The sequence below is a fragment of the Watersipora subatra genome, chromosome 3 (assembly GCF_963576615.1).
Source record: "Watersipora subatra chromosome 3, tzWatSuba1.1, whole genome shotgun sequence".
NCBI classification, from domain to species: Eukaryota; Metazoa; Bryozoa; class Gymnolaemata; order Cheilostomatida; family Watersiporidae; genus Watersipora; species Watersipora subatra.
The window spans coordinates 21628839-21650153 of NC_088710.1; the positions used below are offsets into that span (position 1 = coordinate 21628839).

General features: G+C 35.8%; 1 protein-coding gene across 2 annotated transcripts; it reads right to left on the minus strand.

The window, feature by feature from the left end:
• Window positions 1–693: 693 nt before the first annotated feature.
• LOC137390573 (palmitoyltransferase ZDHHC23-like) lies at window positions 694–16854 on the minus strand. Of its 2 annotated transcripts, none has more exons than XM_068076903.1 (9): window positions 16808–16854; window positions 15817–15852; window positions 15102–15207; window positions 14200–14383; window positions 13122–13388; window positions 11071–11259; window positions 9789–9915; window positions 7934–8110; window positions 694–1173 (listed from the first exon to the last, which is right to left on the minus strand). In XM_068076903.1, the coding sequence occupies exons 3-9, from the start codon at window positions 15162–15164 to the stop codon at window positions 882–884; spliced, it is 1299 nt and encodes a 432-aa protein (XP_067933004.1). In that variant the 5' UTR covers window positions 15165–15207; window positions 15817–15852; window positions 16808–16854; the 3' UTR covers window positions 694–881. The 2 variants fall into 2 exon arrangements, with proteins under 2 accessions (XP_067933004.1, XP_067933003.1); XM_068076902.1 differs by having other exon boundaries at window positions 15732–15852; window positions 16808–16842.
• Window positions 16855–21315: the final 4461 nt, after the last annotated feature.

The following is a 21315-nucleotide window of genomic DNA, read 5'->3' on the forward strand; positions in this document are numbered from 1 at the left end:
CTTTCATATATCGTAACGATTTGTCTAAATATCGTACATGTTAGCCAGTTTTTCCAATCAACACATGTCCGTTCGGCCAATCAAAAATTAAGAATGTAAAATGAAAAAGGTTGCAATAACTCGTAACCATAGACCTATTCACAATACGTACTAATTATATACACGTAGTTGCTAATTATGCGGCGGTATAGTTAATAGTTCGATGCTCCTAACACAGCTGAGGCAGACTAGTCAGTTGCCAACGAGCCAAATATTTGCTGAGCTATTTTTCACCAAACCGGAACAAACTACTGCTGGGTACTTACCTGTCACACAACCTGGTTTTCTGTTTCTCCAAGAATTTTGTTAGTAACATTCATAGCTTTAATCTGCTTGACTTTAGAAACATTCCAAGATCAAGTTTGCGAATTAAATTAATACTTCACATCGCAATTGGAAACTTGTAAATAGAGCAGTTCAAACACTCATGAACCTGTTTCCCACTCATTCAGAGCTTTCGACTCATCGAACTACATCATAGATTATTTCAATGTTTGCATTGCACATGCTTTTCAGATGAGATAACTTGATATGCATGCCGGCTAGCATGTTTGTTATGTTCCCCTAATAAAACGCAAACTTTCAAACCAGATATTTATTAGTTGTGACAGTAATTCTGTAATCATGACCTATTCAATATAAGTCTAAGTTGTAGCGCAGTACTTTATTTATGAGGGCTCATTCATCAACCTGAGCAAATGATCATTAAATGACCAGCAAACGTACATTTCTCTGTGATTACATTTCTTAATAATGTACAACCAGGCAAATACAATTAAAATACAAAGAACTTAAAAATTGACTAGATGCTGTAGCAATGTCCATATTTGGAATTATGCAAATTACTCAAGCATATCCTCATCACTCTGTGTGGGACGGTAGGGCTCATGACGAGTCCGTCTAAGAAACGTCAACCAATTATGCCGCAGGCCCCGATTGTAAGGATTTTTGGCCAAATAAAATGTTTTCCACCATCTTTTTGTGTGATTGTCGTTAGAGGCGTCTCGAATGCTCTGATTGAACTCTTGGATGGTTGCATTCTGACTGATGAGAATAAGTTGTTGAATAAATAGCAAAGAGATAAGAGATATGGAGACTGCAGTGTAGCAGCAGCTTACATAGGCAATGGCACCCCTACAATACATGAGCATAAATACAAGCACTAAATGAGTGACATACAATGGTGCTCAAGTGTACACTTTGACAAGGGTGATGACACAAATTATTTTGCCTCAAGCAATAGACTTGAAGCTGAAAGCTCTCTGTCTCCTCTAGGCAGTGAGTTTAGTAGCTTTCTTTTCATTACATTTTGTTGATTAAAAACAAGCTGGATACCTGAATAAAGCTGAATAAAAAGGTATTTGGACAGAAAACTTATTTTTATTCAATATATATGGCATTTACCATCATAACTTTTAAACTTTGTATCATGAGAAATTTGGTTTTTCCTCGCAATTTTTTATTCTGAGACAATAGAAAACTACACTACCAATCATCTATAAATAAAACTGCAATGACTTACTAGTGACTGCAAAACCTCATAGTATAACTAACTAGTACAAAAACCATTTTCAAATAACAAAAATGTTTTTCTAACTTACATAGATGTTCCACTAGATGTGCTTTTAACAAAAAAAATGACTGCCTCTGATACATGAGCCAAGAGACCAAGCGCTCTAGCCTACTAAGGCCGCCTACAAAGTTAGTCTAGCGCTCAAACAAATACAAGTAGTAGCAATATTACAGATGGTTTGGAAAACTGTTTCAAGGACTGATCATTCGTAAGCTCAACAAAACCGTGAGAAAAATCCTCCACATTGACAATATGCAATCTCGCAGACATGCTTTCGCTAGTAGCAAACGACCATTCTACTTGATCATGCCACAGGAATAAATATGTGTACAGCTCTTCGATAGAACGCGTCACCAATCATAACCCTTTCATAATTCACTGAACTTGAGTTGAGTAATGCCCCGCTTAACGCAGATGTGTAATCTGTATATGGTTAATTCAGCAACACGAGATCCTCTATACGGTTAATCCCGCAACACGAGATCCTCTATACGGTTAATCCAGAAACAACAACCTCTATACGATTAATCCAGCAACACAACAATCTCTGTACGGTTAATCAAGCAACACAACAATCTCTATACAGTTAATCCAGCAAGACAACAATCTCTATCTGGTTAATCCAGCAACACAACAATCTCTATACGGTTAATCCCGCAACACAACAATTTCTATACGGCTAATCTAGCAACAAAAACAATCTCTGTACGGTTAATCAAGCAACACAACAACCTCTGTACGATTAATCCAGCAACACAACAATCTCTATACAGTTAATCCAGCAACACAACAATCTCTATGTGGTTAATCCAGCAACACAACAACCTCTATACGATTAATCCAGCAACACAACAATCTCTATACAGTTAATCCAGCAACACAACAATCTCTACGCGGTTAATCCAGCAACACAACAATCTCTATACGGTTAATCCAGCAACAAAACAATTTCTATACGGTTAATCCAGCAACACAATAAACCTATATGGTTAATCCAGCAACACAATAAACCTATATGGTTAATCCAGCAACACAACAATCTCTATACGGTTAATCCAGCAACAAAACAATTTCTATACGGTTAATCCAGCAACACAATAAACCTATATGGTTAATCCAGCAACACAATAAACCTATACGGTTAATCCAGCAACACAATAAACCTATACGGTTAATCCAGCAACACAATAAACCTATACGGTTAATCCAGTAACACAATAAACCTATATGGTTAATCCAGCAACACAATAAACCTAAATGGTTAATCCAGCAACACAATAAACCTATATGGTTAATCCAGCAACACAATAAACCTATATGGTTAATCCAGCAACACAATAAACCTATATGGTTAATCCAGCAACACAATAAACCTATATGGTTAATCCAGCAACACAATAAACCTATATGGTTAATCCAGCAACACAATAAACCTATACGGTTAATCCAGCAACACAATAAACCTATATGGTTAATCCAGCAACACAATAAACCTATATGGTTAATGAAAATTTGTTTACAAAGATGAAAATCAACATTATTACACAGGTTTTTATTCTCAAGCAATTATACTTCAGTAATTCCTTATTTTTCGTGGTTAGTCGGGAAGGGCACTTCCCTCCCCTTCTAGCCTGTCTTGACAAACCGTTGTTTTTGCAGAGTTGTCCCCCGGCAAGCACAATACATGAGCATAAATACAAGCACTAAATGAGTGACATACAATGGTGCTCAAGTGTACACTTTGACAAGGGTGATGACACAAATTATTTTGCCTCAAGCAATAGACTTGAAGCTGAAAGCTCTCTGTCTCCTCTAGGCAGTGAGTTTAGTAGCTTTCTTTTCATTACATTTTGTTGATTAAAAACAAGCTGGATACCTGAATAAAGCTGAATAAAAAGGTATTTGGACAGAAAACTTATTTTTATTCAACATATATGGCATTTACCATCATAACTTTTAAACTTTGTATCATGAGAAATTTGGTTTTTCCTCGCAATTTTTTATTCTGAGACAATAGAAAACTACACTACCAATCATCTATAAATAAAACTGCAATGACTTACTAGTGACTGCAAAACCTCATAGTATAACTAACTAGTACAAAAACCATTTTCAAATAACAAAAATGTTTTTCTAACTTACATAGATGTTCCACTAGATGTGCTTTTAACAAAAAAAATGACTGCCTCTGATACATGAGCCAAGAGACCAAGCGCTCTAGCCTACTAAGGCCGCCTACAAAGTTAGTCTAGCGCTCAAACAAATACAAGTAGTAGCAATATTACAGATGGTTTGGAAAACTGTTTCAAGGACTGATCATTCGTAAGCTCAACAAAACCGTGAGAAAAATCCTCCACATTGACAATATGCAATCTCGCAGACATGCTTTCGCTAGTAGCAAACGACCATTCTACTTGATCATGCCACAGGAATAAATATGTGTACAGCTCTTCGATAGAACGCGTCACCAATCATAACCCTTTCATAATTCACTGAACTTGAGTTGAGTAATGCCCCGCTTAACGCAGATGTGTAATCTGTATATGGTTAATTCAGCAACACGAGATCCTCTATACGGTTAATCCCGCAACACGAGATCCTCTATACGGTTAATCCAGAAACAACAACCTCTATACGATTAATCCAGCAACACAACAATCTCTGTACGGTTAATCAAGCAACACAACAATCTCTATACAGTTAATCCAGCAAGACAACAATCTCTATCTGGTTAATCCAGCAACACAACAATCTCTATACGGTTAATCCCGCAACACAACAATTTCTATACGGCTAATCTAGCAACAAAAACAATCTCTGTACGGTTAATCAAGCAACACAACAACCTCTGTACGATTAATCCAGCAACACAACAATCTCTATACAGTTAATCCAGCAACACAACAATCTCTATGTGGTTAATCCAGCAACACAACAACCTCTATACGATTAATCCAGCAACACAACAATCTCTATACAGTTAATCCAGCAACACAACAATCTCTACGCGGTTAATCCAGCAACACAACAATCTCTATACGGTTAATCCAGCAACAAAACAATTTCTATACGGTTAATCCAGCAACACAATAAACCTATATGGTTAATCCAGCAACACAATAAACCTATATGGTTAATCCAGCAACACAACAATCTCTATACGGTTAATCCAGCAACAAAACAATTTCTATACGGTTAATCCAGCAACACAATAAACCTATATGGTTAATCCAGCAACACAATAAACCTATACGGTTAATCCAGCAACACAATAAACCTATACGGTTAATCCAGCAACACAATAAACCTATACGGTTAATCCAGTAACACAATAAACCTATATGGTTAATCCAGCAACACAATAAACCTAAATGGTTAATCCAGCAACACAATAAACCTATATGGTTAATCCAGCAACACAATAAACCTATATGGTTAATCCAGCAACACAATAAACCTATATGGTTAATCCAGCAACACAATAAACCTATATGGTTAATCCAGCAACACAATAAACCTATATGGTTAATCCAGCAACACAATAAACCTATACGGTTAATCCAGCAACACAATAAACCTATATGGTTAATCCAGCAACACAATAAACCTATATGGTTAATGAAAATTTGTTTACAAAGATGAAAATCAACATTATTACACAGGTTTTTATTCTCAAGCAATTATACTTCAGTAATTCCTTATTTTTCGTGGTTAGTCGGGAAGGGCACTTCCCTCCCCTTCTAGCCTGTCTTGACAAACCGTTGTTTTTGCAGAGTTGTCCCCCGGCAAGCACGGCGAGCAAAACAACAGCTTGTCACAAGACGCACTGCACCTGATGCATCAGCTGCACTGAAAAGGAGTTGTTCTCTTCCGTCGATGCAGCTTGCCTGCGATGTTATGTCGGTCGCTCCATTGGTAATCATAACGGATTTCGCGCAAAAATTTATGTAGAAAAATGAAGATAAGAACGTTTAACCAGGGACCAGTCTCTGCGGTAAACTTTAGTAGAACTTAAGAGCTTAGGCAACAACAGCAACTAAACATGTCGTTATTTGTGCGCTCAGTCAGTTTTATTTCTATTTTTGTATCAGTTTTATTTGTTCTTATTGATTTTATTTTTAATTAACTTTATTCCTAAGTTCTATTAAAGTTTACCGCAAAGACTGGTCTTGGGTTAAATGTGTTGGTCTTATTTTTTTCTACATAAATTTATGCACGGAATCCGTTATGATTACCAATGGAGCGACCGACATAACATGGCAGCCAAGCCGCATAGATGGAAGAGAACAACTCCCTTTCAGTGCAGCTGATGCATCACGTGCAATGTGTCTTGTGACAAGCTGTTGTTTTGCTCGCCGCGCTTGCCAGGGGACAGCTTCGCAAAAACAAGTTTGTCAAGACAGGCTACTCCTCCTCCCATGACACAAATGAAAAATCTGTAAAACAGGAACTAGCACACTCATAACTAATAAAATATCACAAGCATTGTCCTCTCTTTTTGTAAGTTTATTGTACAATTTTGAGGGTCAGGGGTGTTTACGATGCATGATTAAGGGTCTCACAAGCACAGATGCAATTCACACAAAGTAACAGCCAAACAATGAACCGTGATGATTGCTATCACGATGACCTTCCCGGAGGGATCTCACTAGAGAAGAATGAGAGAAATTTATGTACTTTAGTTGTAGTTATTTTCATCTATTTTTTAATGTATATTTTATCCTGTCAAGTACTGAAGTTGAACTGCGAAAGAGTGCTGGATTACTGTATATAGATCTACCAAAACAATGGTACATTCCTGGCTGACATAATCAAAACCACAGGTGTCCTTTAGCGGGATATTGCCGAAGCCGGGCCGTAGTCTACACACACAAAAAAAAAGCAGCAAAGGTCCACATAGTTACGAGCAAAAACAATATTACCCACCCAAATATCTCACCAATCCGATGAGCAGCACACATGAAAACTAAACGAATCGACAGAGCCACCCATCATTTTAAAATATTCCAAGTTTCAAGTCATGTCTTGCACAACTAACCTTATAGTTTCTCAAAACTTGTCCCAAAGTCCCTATTAATTCGAGACTGTCCAATTGCTGTTTTAGAAATGGTCGCCGCTAGCCTAACCTAACGTCCTGATTCAACATCTCACTAACTATCGGGGCATTGCTAAAAGAGGGAATTAAAAAGTTCGGGAGCACTCAGCAATGCCCCGATAATTACTGAGATGTTGAATTAGGACGTTAGACTAGGCTAGCGGCGACCATTCCTAAAACAGCAGTTGGACAGTCTCAAATTAAAGGGACTTTGGGACAAGTTTTGAGAAACCATAAGGTGAGTTGTGCAAGACATGACTTGAAACTTGGAATATTCTGACATGATGGGTGGCTCTGTCGATTGGTTTAGTTTTTGTGTGTGCTGCTCATCGGATTGGTGAGATATTTGGATGGATACCTTTGTTTTTGCTCATAACTACGTGGACCTTTGTTGTCTTTTGTGTGTGTAGACTACGGCCCGGTCTCGGCTTCGGCAATATCCCGCTAAAGGACACCTGTGATCAAAACCGCCATAAACAGCATGCATCCATAACTAGAGGCCAAAAGTTGCGAGCGAGCAGTCTTGAATAGGCATATCACGAGTATCAGTGCCAACCTTGCATGAAGCAAGCCAAGATTATTAGTCATAGAAGGGGGTTGAAGCCAAAAAATCATTTGTGCGTGAAGAACAGTACACAAACAAGCAAACAAGGATGTTTATTATTCTTCCTAGGTTTAATGACCTGCTGAGTGTTTTTGTAATCAATAGATGAAATCTTTCAAGATGATCAGAATATGTCTAATCAACATCAAGTTTAAAGACAAGATTGTACACAACTATTCGCGCAGATGACAAGTCGAGCAACTCATTCACAAGAAACTGCATACTGAATTTATTTACAACCCATTCGTTTAGTCCACTTGTCTATTACTCCACAAGTTATTGTATTACTAATAAATAAAAGCAAACACTTCACCAACACTTTATGACTGGAGGTAAAAATTGTAGACTACTATGAGCTCATGATCAAATCATGTCCGATTACTTTTGAATTTTAAGTACCGCCGTATCAACTCGCTATAAATAATATCAAATCAGTGCTTTGCTTAGGGTTTCCCTTATGTACACAAATTTTAGATATAGACAGCCACATCTAACATCACAAGCCAAGCTCGATATATTGAAAAAATATGAGATGCGAGCTGTACAAATTTCACCAATCAGCTCTTTTGTAACAAAAGATATTATATCCAATTTTATAACTGACATTAAATGTCATACTTACAAGAGGTCAGCATAGACGAATCTACAGTCTACTGGCATTAAGAAATAGTCGAGGACCATGATAGGAGTGCATATTGTAGTGAGAGTGAGGTGAAGCGCGTAGACTGCCGCTGTTAGGAACAAGACTAGAGTGACTATAAATGCTCTGTGATTGCGTAATCCAATGCATTGATCCAGCCTGAAACAGAACTAAAACTAGTACTATGTGGTAACAGCCATCTATTCATTCTGCTTTCATGTACCAACAGAACTAGTACTATGTGGCAAAATCTATCTATTTATTCTCCAAACCCATTCAAAGCATGGAAACAGTGTTAATGAAGAGACCGTTTTGTACAAAAGATTTGTTTGTAAAAACCTTTACATAATTTCACATACTAATGAAAATTGTAAAAACACTAATTTACACAAAAAATTGTGTAAAAACACTAATTTTATAACCTCTTGGTCCCAAAGACACTGGATAGTGCTAAGAATGTCTTTTTTATGAAAAGACATACATGTACGTATAAGCTTCTCTTAGAGACATGAATGACAAGCCTTTCAACGTGTGGATCATGTATGGTACATTTTACTGTGAATAAGTCATTGACAGAGGACTGTTGTATTTGATATGAGAAAATACAATTATGAAAAATTTACATATCCCAATTTTTCATTTGTTTTGTTACTTTTTTAGCAATAATTTTATTTCAAACAGAAAGGTTTTTCCAAATTACGCCATACATAAAACGTAAAAAAAGGCATCAGTTAGTTAATCAAATAAATGGTTAGACATACAGTGTTTAAAATACCTTTCTCTGTTATGAGAACTGATATTAGGTAGAGCATTGTAAAAGGAGCTAGAAATAATATTTTTAAAATAATTGTTAGAAGTTGTATACAGTTTGTTCATATCACATAATTTGAAATAAGTCAAAAACTTGTAATTGTTACGTAAGAAACGAGGAGACAAAGCGTGAAAGACCTCGATAAAATAAACATTGAGCATAGACAGAGTCAGAAGACGTAAAGAATAGGAAAGGTCATTCATTGGTATAAGATGGCTGAAATATGATGTAGATTTGCAATTAGTTGAAATGCTCATTTTTGCATCAAAAAATCAAAAATAGATCTAAGTGATATATCTAAAAGCTAGATCATAAAAAGATGCTTTGAAACAATGAACTCACCCAAGAAGAGACAATCACAATGGGAAGGTTTTCAAACAGTGAGAGAAAAGTTGTGCCAATCTTCAAAGCAAGTTGTACCAACTTACAAACTACCTGGCAATCTGGTGTGCTGCGGGAGACCATCAGGTGCAGACATAGCACAGAAATTAAGCATACGTGAGTGTGCTGAAAGGCAGACGAAGAGCCCAGGTGTAAGAGTGCTGGCTTGCTAAGCCAAACTTCATGAGTTCGAATTTTGTACCAAGCAAATTTTTTTCTTAAACTTTACTGCGGCTCTTATTATAGTAAGGATTGATTATGTGATTGTTATTGCTGTTGATTGGTTTTGATTTTTATACTTTTTAGAGGCTACTTACAGTATACTTGAAAAACGATTACTGTTTAGCTTTTTATGAGTTGAAAATTTGAATTAAAAATTAAAATTTCATTGATTTAAATTGAAAAATTAAATCAATGAAATTTATTTCATTATAATTTTACTAAAATAAAATTTAAATTTCATTTTTATTAAAATTAAATTTAACTAAAATAAAATTTAAATTTCATTGATCTAAATTTTATTATAATAAGCCGATAACCATGGTCAAGGTGGAAGTGACAAGAAGCAGTCTTAAACCGAGATTGTCTCTCACTGGTAAAATGATGAATGCTATCAACTATACTTTACTGAGACAGACGGCCTACCAGATGCAATGGTGGTCTCTGACAGAGAAACACTGGTGGCATACGTTGCAGTGACTCGCTCTTGCAGAAAGCTTCACGGCACACTTATCACATATCGAAGGTTCAGGCTTCGCTATAACCTCGGCACCTGCGATGCATATGACACCAGTTGTGGACAAACAAGCGCCAATGTGTTTTACATGAGCTAACTCATACATGATATAACAAGTCTAAAGACATTTGTTATATATCTTACCTACCGAACACAAAAGACTGGAGGTAACTCAACACAATTGTCATGTACTGGGAGATGTATCAGGCTAGCCCTACCACAGATGCAACAGTGATTAGACAGAGTATACCACAGATGTATTAACACTTATACATAGCATACCACAGATGTATTAACACTTATACATAACATACCATAGATGTAACAACACTTATACATAGCATACCATATATGTAACAACACTTAGACATAACAAATCACAGATATAACAACACGCATACCTAGCATACTATAGATGTAACAACACTTATACATAGCATACCAAAGATGTAACAACACTTAGACATAACATCCCATAGATGTAACAACACTTATACATATCATACTATAGATGTAACAGCAATTAGACACAGCATACCATAGATGTAACACCAATTAAATATAACAAATCACAGATATAACAACACACATACCTAGCATACTATAGATGTAACAACACTTATACATAGCATACTATAGATGTAACAACACTTAGACAACATAACATACCATAGATGTAACAACACTTATACATAGCATACCATAGATGTAACAACACTTAGACATAACAAATCACAGATATAACAACACGCATACCTAGCATACTATAGATGTAACAACACTTATACATAGCATACCAAAGATGTAACAACACTTAGACATAACATCCCATAGATGTAACAACACTTATACATATCATACTATAGATGTAACAGCAATTAGACATAGCATACCATAGATGTAACACCACTTAAATATAACAAATCACAGATATAACAACACGCATACCTAGCATACTATAGATGTAACAACACTTAGACATAGCATACCATAGATGTAACAACACTTAGACATAGCATACCATAGATGAAACAACACTTAGACATACTATATACCATAGATGTAACAACACTTAGACATAGCATACCATAGATGTAACAACACTTATACATAGCATACTATAGATGTAACAACACTTATACATAGAGGGGAAAATAAGGGCAAGTAGAGTACATCAAGCTATGTGCTCACCCTTGAAATGAGGCTGTGATGCATTAGCTATGGAAGACATACGGTTGAAGAATGGGTGACCATCCCCAGCGTCAAAAGATGGTGAACCATTTGCGAGTTCTTGAAAGTCTCTGGCCTCATTTAAAGACGTATTCAAGAATGTCGGCTGATGCTCTTCCCATGGGCTGACTGGATCCAGCGTAGAATTGGCTGTAATAATGGAAAATAATTGCATAGCAAACTACGCTTTTTCAAAACGCGGCCAAATCTTTGCAAAAAACCTGGAGTGTTTCGGAATCAAAGAACAACAACGAAAAGCCCATTTCTTATACAACAGGTTTCAGTTTCAGCTTATGCGGAAAAGTGTGGTTCACACTACATATATCGCCATTAGTCAGCGTTTTCCTTTCGGCGTTCAGTGTCAATTGATTATGTGAACCGATGCCATCGTGAACACGTCAGAACAGTTTGCAGCTGTCAAACTTTCCCGATATTTCGCCGAGCATCGACGACTGTCTTTCAAAAGTGAACCATTTCGGCGATGGTAATTTGCGGTCGCAGATAGCGTGATTTACTCATATTCGTTTATGACAGTCGCTGCGGAACTAGTTTTTGATTCCAACACGCTAGAACAAAGAGGTTTCTTCGCAGAAAATTTAAAAAGATAAATAATGAAAACACTTTGTCACGGAGTATTTCTTGATGCAAACGCGGATGAGTGTGTAATAGTCTGAACATCATTATCATCGACGATTACTCAAGTATTTTGTCATCAACGCCGAGATACGGCGATATAGTGTGAACCAGCCTTTACGCACCCAGTTTTCATGCAACGATACACTCAGGTCTCGCTACACGACACCTGGGTGCACCAGTGCCAAAGCGCTATGCTAGACTGACAAGCAGATCATGTTATCATATGGTGCTATAGTAGAGCAATGGTTGTGTGATGCTTTTGGTCGAGGTTTTTAGAGCGTTTTAACAACAGAAGTTTCAGCATATGAAGCAAGAGAAAAGCAAGACCTATGTGCAGGCAGGTGTTAGTCGCTGAGGTCGTTTCCATAGCACAAAGATAGCACATCGCGCGGGTCTTTCACTTCCAAACAGCAACACTGAATCACGAGAGAATGTGAGTGACCCGGCTGTTTCTATGATGCCATTGCATTACCATATGGGGGTGTCTCACTACACTGTCGCTAGATCAGAACTTAGTCACAGTAAACTATGAAGGAGCACTACTGAGTGACAATCGATCCTTTAAAGCAATTTTTGTCAGCAAGAAAAGCGTAGCCTGTACTTTTAAAATAATATCTGTAACACCAATCACGCCATGGCCTGATTGGTCCAAAAATTAACTCCTCACTAAAATGTGTCCTTAACAATCAATGTAAAAATGAAATATATTTGAGTGCACCAATAAAAATACAGAACCATTTAAAGATGAATTTTCACAAAATTTTAATAGATTTTATCAGGAAGATCTCAGCATTTTTATCACTTGCGATTGTTTTTGATGTTTGAGGTGATCTGACTGCCAGAATGTTTCAAGATTTAAATCAACAAAACTAGATCAAATGCTCAGGTTCAAGTGAAATTGCGATTATGACATCTATAGTTGCACTTTTTAAAGAGACCTATAAAATAGAGACGCGCAATGATGCAACTTGCACACAATAGCCAATATCAATAGCGATAGAGACAGGAACCCAGACAACTAGTGACATCATTTCAGAATGCATTTTTCTTATGAGCGCTTTAATCGCGATCAAGTTTTATAGACTGTAATCTTCAAACGGCCTGGCACTCAGATCTTTTGACACATCAACAACAATCGCGAACAATAGAAAAATACTCGCAAATGATAGAAAAATACTGATAGAATCTACTAAACTTTCGTTTAAGTTCATTTTTAATGATTGTGTTTACAGACTTACCACCATACTCAAATTATTCATATTTCACAAACAGATAAATTTTTAAAAACTCACTATCATAACCTACAAACCGATTGTAAACTGTGGACCACCGGCAGACACATCCCATCAGTCTACACTAAGGCTTTAAAAGCTCACCACGACTAAGAGAGGGGTAACTGTGGGAGGGGTGGCGAAAGGGCACCTGAGCCCGGCGATTGAGCTTTCCTTTAGGGTAGGTGAGAATCCTCATGTAAGAGTCATGCGCCCCGTCCTGTCGTATAGAACCAGGGTCTTGTTTAGTGAGGTAGAGTGAATATAACATCATGAGAAAGAGGCCAAGTACAATCATTCCTTCGGCGAGATAGATCTCTCGATATGTGACGGCCGTGCAGAAGAACACGTAGCCCATAGTAAACGTGCTCACTAAAAAGAATCGCAACAAAAATGCTATATCCTTTATTCCTAATTTGGCTAGTACGAATATACTAATCGCTTATCGACAAATGTTTTCATCTCTCATCTACTGACTGAATAATAACCCTAGTCTAATTGTTACTGGCTGTTACAACACGGAGAATGCCAATTCACGTTAATAGATGTTTCTGCATATAATTTATAAAATAAAATGCTGCCAAATGCTTAGTAAAAAAAATTACTTTGCTTCAAATATATTTAAAATTCACCTGGTTGTGCTCACTTCAAAAATTTGTCGTTAATACCCATGGTTTGGCCCGGTATTAAGGACCCACAAAGCTTAGGATTGCAGTTTATGAATAGTACAGACGTTATAAGCGATATAAAAAAACAGGTTTGATTCGCAATCACATTTTTCAATTAAAATTACAGATAGTTTATTACATAAGAAATATAAGTATGGAAATTGTTTTAGGATCTACGGGATATCTGTTGTTTTTGACAAATGGGACAATCTCGTGTTTGTGAATATATCAATTTGAAAAAAATTACTCTATGGATTTACTTTTGCAGACAATTAAATTTAAATGGTTCATTAACAAACTCTAAACAGCAGTTGAGCAAAAAACCACCAACCCTGCATTTATTGTTACATCATATAAAACCTGGCGAAAAAAAGCATTTGTACAACAATATATTTTATGTACTTTATTGAATTTGATTTCAAATTAATTTGATTTGCGTTGAAATTCTAACACCTTTTGACCTTTTTCAGGAGAAATGGGTCGCACTACAAACACTTGCAGCGCCTGACACTCACCGAGGCCCCAAGAAAAGAAGAAGCGTGTGCGATTTCGCTGAGGGTTACGCCGCCAGTGTCTGTAGTAGGAGATGAGGCAGAGGGGTGTGAAGAGAGATACTGACCAGGCAACATAGTAGTGTGTTATAGAGATGACGAGGAGGGTGGGTATCACTAGGATAGGCACAAATGCATCCAACTGGATCTATAACAACACGGGCTAGTCTCTCTTATACCACAATACCTTGAAACTTGTGTATTTCTTTTACAAGCAAACTCATATGGGAAAGAAACCATAAATTACCATAAACAAAGCGTGTGATTGGATGCCATTGCAAAAAATTGTTTTTCGATGCCGCTAACTATTGAAAAGATAAGAGATTCCTTACATCACAAAAAAGCCTAACCCCAAGTGTTTTACACTTGAGCACTGCTGTACAAATTTGTTAACATTAACACTGCTATACACATTTGTTAACATTAGCACTGCTGTACACATTTGTTAACATTAGCACTGCTGCACACATTTGTTGATAATGTTTGTTGTATGGATACAACCAAAAGCTAAATCTTACAAATATTTTGCACACGGCTACAAAACTTAAAATGCAAGTATCCATTTTGGTTCTCTCAAATTTGATCCGGCGAAATGGTAAAACGAACTTTGCCAAACACCAGATATGAGAGCGCAGCAAGAGCATTGTAGAACCAACATAGTCATGCAATAGAACAAGTTTAAAAGCCTTCAAGTTCAATACTAGTGGCAGTAGGTGAATACAATGCTAATTAATATTCCTTTGCAATTCTCTGTTGCCTCCGTGCATCATAACAAAACAAACCACATTATGAATTGAAAGAATCACAGCCAAAGAAATTAGACCATTAATAAAATATGTCAGTTTAATTTTAAAAAATAACAATACCTGTATGGCACCGGCCCCACCATACCAAGGGATCCTTAGTCTATCAGCTATGACACTGTTCATCTGGGTGCAGAGGTCAGACTTTTGGGATTGACATCTAAGACACCTGCTCCAACATGTTAAACCCATAATGCAAAATTACCGGTTTAAGTAAGATTTGAAAGCGCTGACAAATGTGTCACGATAGAAGATAGTATCACAATTGCTGGTTAGAGCTGATCAAGTGGTATTTGATCTTTTTATTTTCTTATACCTATATCTATTGTATACCTCAATAGTTAAAGTTGTAACTGTTTTATTGCATATATGATATATACATGTACGAAATGTATGTGCTACCATGTAAAAACAACCATTTAAGTGCTACCATGTAAGTGCTACCATGTAAAAAAAATTGTATGTCTCGTAGTCATTGGAGCATTGAGTGTAATAACACCTGCACAAGAAATCTGGCTTGCTCAAATACCAACAACAGTCAAAACAAGTGAGTCGCAGAAAAGTGAGTAACATGGAAAGGAGCACTCAAACTCCCAGGTCTCTGATAGAAGATCCGAGCTTAAGTCTTATACATGTATATTGGAAGACGACTGGGAAAAGCAGGAATTAAGTAAATCAATCGGCAAGTTTTACCTATCGCATGCAGTATCTATGACCTCGCAATCACAACAGCAGCCTAGCACATGCGCTGCATCTCCCTTCCTGTTGATATACTCACAGCAGCTGAGTTTCCTCCTTGGCATTGGTTAAGAATCTATAAAAACATGTTATTTATGATTTATAGAAATACTAGCAGTTATTCACTTCATTAGATGAGAATGCCAGAGGAATACTCTACTTAGGCTTGGATACAGTTAAGCTTCTACTTACGATCACCCATACATACAACGCACTTCCTTATCAGTTTTTTTGTTGAAGGGTTCCAAGTTATTTTATAAATAGGTAACACTAGGTGGAGGCCATCCTCAAGCTTATTGCGATGCTGAACTACCACAAACTAAAAACACCCCAATCAACACATGTGCTACCGTTCAACAATGCTGTGATTTAACAAGATGTATACGTCTTCAGAAAATCCAATCTTTTCCGACATTTTTATGCTACTGACTAATGATGTACTAAAAACTATGCTAATCTCATTAAATAAATATTATGTTTTGTACAAAGTAGAACTCCTAGATCACTGACGTGAAAAGCAACCATCATTATATTCAGTTGATTTTTTAAATTTCTATAGTTGCTTTCCAATTTTGGAAAGCCAAGTGAAAAGAGCCAGTTCTATATTTCAGCACTATCTTGAACAACTGTACAACAATAAGCACTATCAAAATCTATTAAAAATATTTTATTAAAACAGACCAGAACTACTCGAAGCTGTTGAAGCTAGCCAATCAAGCTCGAATCACAAAAATACAATCAATCAGAAATACAAAATCGTTCAGATTTCTGCTCTCGATTCTTTCAGCTGATTTCCATCATTCAAACCCAAACTCACAAACGTGTAAAACTAAATTTAAGCTTTCCGACTTGAAACTTTGGCTGTTTATGACTGTTTCATTCACTAGTTACACGGTTTATTTTTTACATAGCAAGTTTCAGACTACAAATTTGCATACGGTTATCGACAAACATCTACAGGGTAGTCATAAAATAACTTCTTAAATATTCCATTCTACAATAAAACGTGCGGGAATAAATGTAAATAATACCGTGATTTTTCATGTTATTTACCGACGTTCGTTTGTCTCTCGCGTAAGGGCTCCTCTTTTGAGTAAATAGGGACTATAGGGCGCAGGTTGAATATCATCTGTTGCTATTCGCATAAAGGTAGATTTTCCATAATAACGTTTGTCGTTGGCATCACTCGATGTCAAAGGTTATGCACAGTATCGATCGATGCGTACTAGAAAATAACCTAAAATATAACTTCTGCCCCAGGAAATCAAAACCCAGAATGCGGGAGCCCATCCGCACTGTATCGTAAATACACGAAGTAAAACGATATTCTATGACTATCTAACCAAAGCTTATTTATTAAGGAGTTGCGATCTCACTTTTGCAAAACGCCAAAAGCGAGCAATTTCTACTACAAGTTTGGCTGTTTGCATATCGCCCATTTTTACCTCAGTTGATAATATGCGCTGTAGTGTTACGCTGAATTATGTGTAATTATGGCTTCAGCGCACTTGTTGCTATTACTCATGCAACAAAAAGTAAGCTGTCGACCCAATTATCAACAAAAAATTATCTACAATTAAGTGCTTGCTGTCTTTGAGGTCTTATTGGTCTACCATCTCACCACAATGAAACCAAAGGTATCATTAGCTGTTAAATGCGTTGTGACTGCCAAAAAGTTAAAGTTAGATGTCACATCTGGTGGACACATTTTTATAAATAAGTAAAGTTGTCTTTACTTGCTATCAGCTTTCATTCAGTTTTATTTTATAATGACTTAGGTAGGAATTAGTCTTCAAACTGCCGAGACCACATAATAGTAGAAGAGATTTTGCTATTAGTCTAATCCACATGCAATTAAACTACTGCTTATTGTAATATGTTGCGCTTCTTTGAAAATGTCAACATATTATTCACTGTCAAATGGTCAGATAAACAATCTAGTCTAACCATTGTAACCATGAAAAGAAATATCCCATCAATTAATTCTCATTTACTTTTGAGACAGCTTTTTTATGCATTTTGTGTTTTTTAAGAGATTTTTATTTGAGAAGTGATAAAATCTGATACTTACATTAATTGAAATTTAAAGTATGGAATCTTGGTTGAATTTAAAATTGTTATGTAAATATTTACGTGTTTTATCAAAGAAAGTTCAAATGCAACTATACGGAAATTGGAAACCTGTTTATTACAGGCTTTTCTAACAAATTTAGGTAAACAAACTGGTTTACATGTTGGCAGCACTAAGCAAATATACATTAATAGCTCCAAAGTACAAATCTGAAAGTAGCCTTTTCTTTCACTTCTACCATCATTAGAAAGATAAGATAATTCCTTATGCAATGTTATACCGTAGACCAGCAAGGTTACATGAATGCCTATAAAAGCCAATGCTTCAATCATTGGCTGATAGAAAGCTTCAAAGTTTTGATAAAACCTCACGATTATAGTGAAATAACAAAATAGTAAACATTTACTAAAAGGAATCAACACTCAAAGAGATTTAATGTTTATGACTTGTCACTTGCCTGTTTTTTTGTAATTTATAACAGCCCAAGTTTTAATAGCTTGGCATTACCTATATGAGGCTGATTATACACGCATTTGTCTTGGTAAAGTTACAACAATAGATAAAAGGTATTCAATATTTTTCTTAGGACCATATCATCTCATGCTTTTAAGTTTCCATCAAGATTACTTATGGAATATATTTGTCATTGTTAGGAGGCATGCATTGAGCATCTGTTCTACATGTGTCTATAAAATTGGAGTTATTTTCTCTACACAATTTCCAACAATAGCAATTGATAAGGGTGATCGACCACCTTATCAGTAAGAGGAGTGCCAACAGATGATGCCAATAGCACCCTATTAGCAATAATTGTCAAACACACTTAATGTACTGAAGTAGTCTATTAGAATGCCCTATCAACAGTAGAAATCGATAGAGAAGTCATGTCACATGTTTAAGAATACACCACGGATGCAAAAGGACTCACTATAATTGCGCTAATCTAAGCATAGAACGATGCTCAAATTAGCGTTGTAAGACATTCTGGTTAGAGTGTTAGATTCAGCAACTTATTTACTATACACGTAGTAATGTGTACATCTTTACTCACTGTCCTAGTCTATCAGCTGTCCTCAAGAGACAGCAAACAAGTCAATTTTAACCACAGAGTTGTGATTTCACCAAGCCTTGTCCTCATTTTATGCGTTTTTCAATACTATTTCAACATTTGTGTATTTGGTTTTTAATCGGAAGTATGATTCATTAGCAATTGGCAGCAACACTTTTCTATTTTTTGGACAACCTGAAGCATTTATCTTGTGCACCTCAAGCTGGTAACTTGTGTTTTACACTTATCATATTTGTCAACATTCCTGAAGTAAACTAAGTCATCAGAAAGCACGATCAAGAATATTTATCACGTTATATCACAACCAGGACAATTCTTATTGCATTTCCTGAGAGGATGTAACAAGGTAATACTTTTTACTTTAATATCATTATTATACAGAGTGTCTTTTTTATTTGTTATTATTTATATAGTTAATGCTTTGTTTTCAGCTGCCTTTTTCAAGTATATGCGCATTTCTGCTTTATATCTGTTTCTGCGTTATATCACATACTCATTCATATCAGATCATAATTTGTTAGTAATGTTTTATCTGCTACATTTTATGGCGAGTTTTTATACATCTTCTATGCTACTTTCACTTGCTATTAAATTTGCTATCGCCTCTTTTATTATTATTTACTCTTCATTTAATTTCATTTTAGATTCACGATATATCGGTATATGCATATATATCAAATAAACATACTATTCACATACAACTAACAACTGATAATCCATTGGATCTCAGATCTATTGGGAAGTGCAATACATAGAGGACTATCCTGCACTTGTATTACAGTGTAACATCTTACAGTAATTAGAGAGTTGTACATCCCTCTAATCATAGTTTTGTAATGCAGGTCTGTAATGGCTTGATGGGAGATCACTATAGGCCATATTCATCCTATTCATTTGGATAACTATTTTTACTATAGTAATGTACATCACTTTAATACGAGTCTAGAATAACACTCTAATCCAGCGCTTTTCTCGGCTTTAATTAGAGTGTTGTACCTCACACTAATGAGGGTACTGTACAACACTCTAATCAGAGTGTTGTACCTCAGTCCAACAAGAGGTTTGTACCTCAATCCAATCAGAATGTTGTATTTCACTCTAATCAGATTGAGGTACAATACTCTGATTGTAGTGAGATACAACACTGATCAGAGAGCTCTTTTTGTGGATTAGAGTGCATTTTAAAATCTAAAGGCGATACAACCCTTTGACTAGATTGTTTACTTTAATATGACAGAAATGCGATGTAACAATTTGATTAGTTTATTGCCCAAAATATTCATTAGATCGATATATAACACTCTTATCAGATCGAGATAGCATTTGTTGATTAGAGTGAAGTATAACATTCGTATCAGAGTGAGATATCACACTTTAATTAGAAAAAAATATAACGCTTTTATCAGAATGAGACAGCACACTCTGATTAGAGCTTAAAACAGCACTCAACTTAGCGTGTTATTCTAGACTCGTATTAGAGTGATGTACAACACTATAGTACAAGTAGTTACCCAAATGAATATGATAAATATGGCCTATGGTGATCTCTTTGATCAAGCAGTTTCAGATTTCGTAAACTTCGTTTACAAATTGAGATCAAAAACTCACCTTGTAGGTATGAAAGTCAACATCAACTAGCTAATAATTATTCAAGTATGTTTGATGTCGGTTTGTATAAAATGTAACTAGCACAAGGTAATAAAAAAAAACTTATTCGTAATAAAATTGTTTATGGAATTGTCAAAAGTGCTGCATGAATTATTGTTTACTACAGTACGAGGTAAGATCAAATTAGGTTGAAAATAGAATGATGCTTAAATGATTGTGTTGCAGAGCAATACAGTAACATTTTAATGTTTATTGTGTAACACCTCGAATAAGGTAAGTCACAGCAAACAGGATGGACTAGAGCATGGTAGCAAATATGATAGACTAGTATGCAGTGGTAAATATGATAGACTAGTACACAGTAGTAAATATGATAGACTAGTACACAGCAGCAAATATGATAGACTGGTATGCAGTGGTAAAGATAATAGACTAGTACACAGTTGTAAACATGATAAACTAGTACACAGTGGTAAATATGATAGACTAGTACACAGTAGTAAATATGATAGACTAGTACACAATAGTAAATATGATAGACTAGTACACAGTAGTAAGTATGATAGACTAGTATACAGTAATAAATATGGTAGATTAGTACACAGTAGCAAATATGATAGACTAGTATGCAGTAGTAAAGATGATAGACTAGTACACAGTTGTAAACATGATAAACAGTAGTAAATATGATAGACTAGTGCACAGTAGTAAGTATGATAGATTAGTATACAGTAGTAAATATGATAGACTAGTATACAGTAGTAAATATGATAGACTAATACACAGTAATA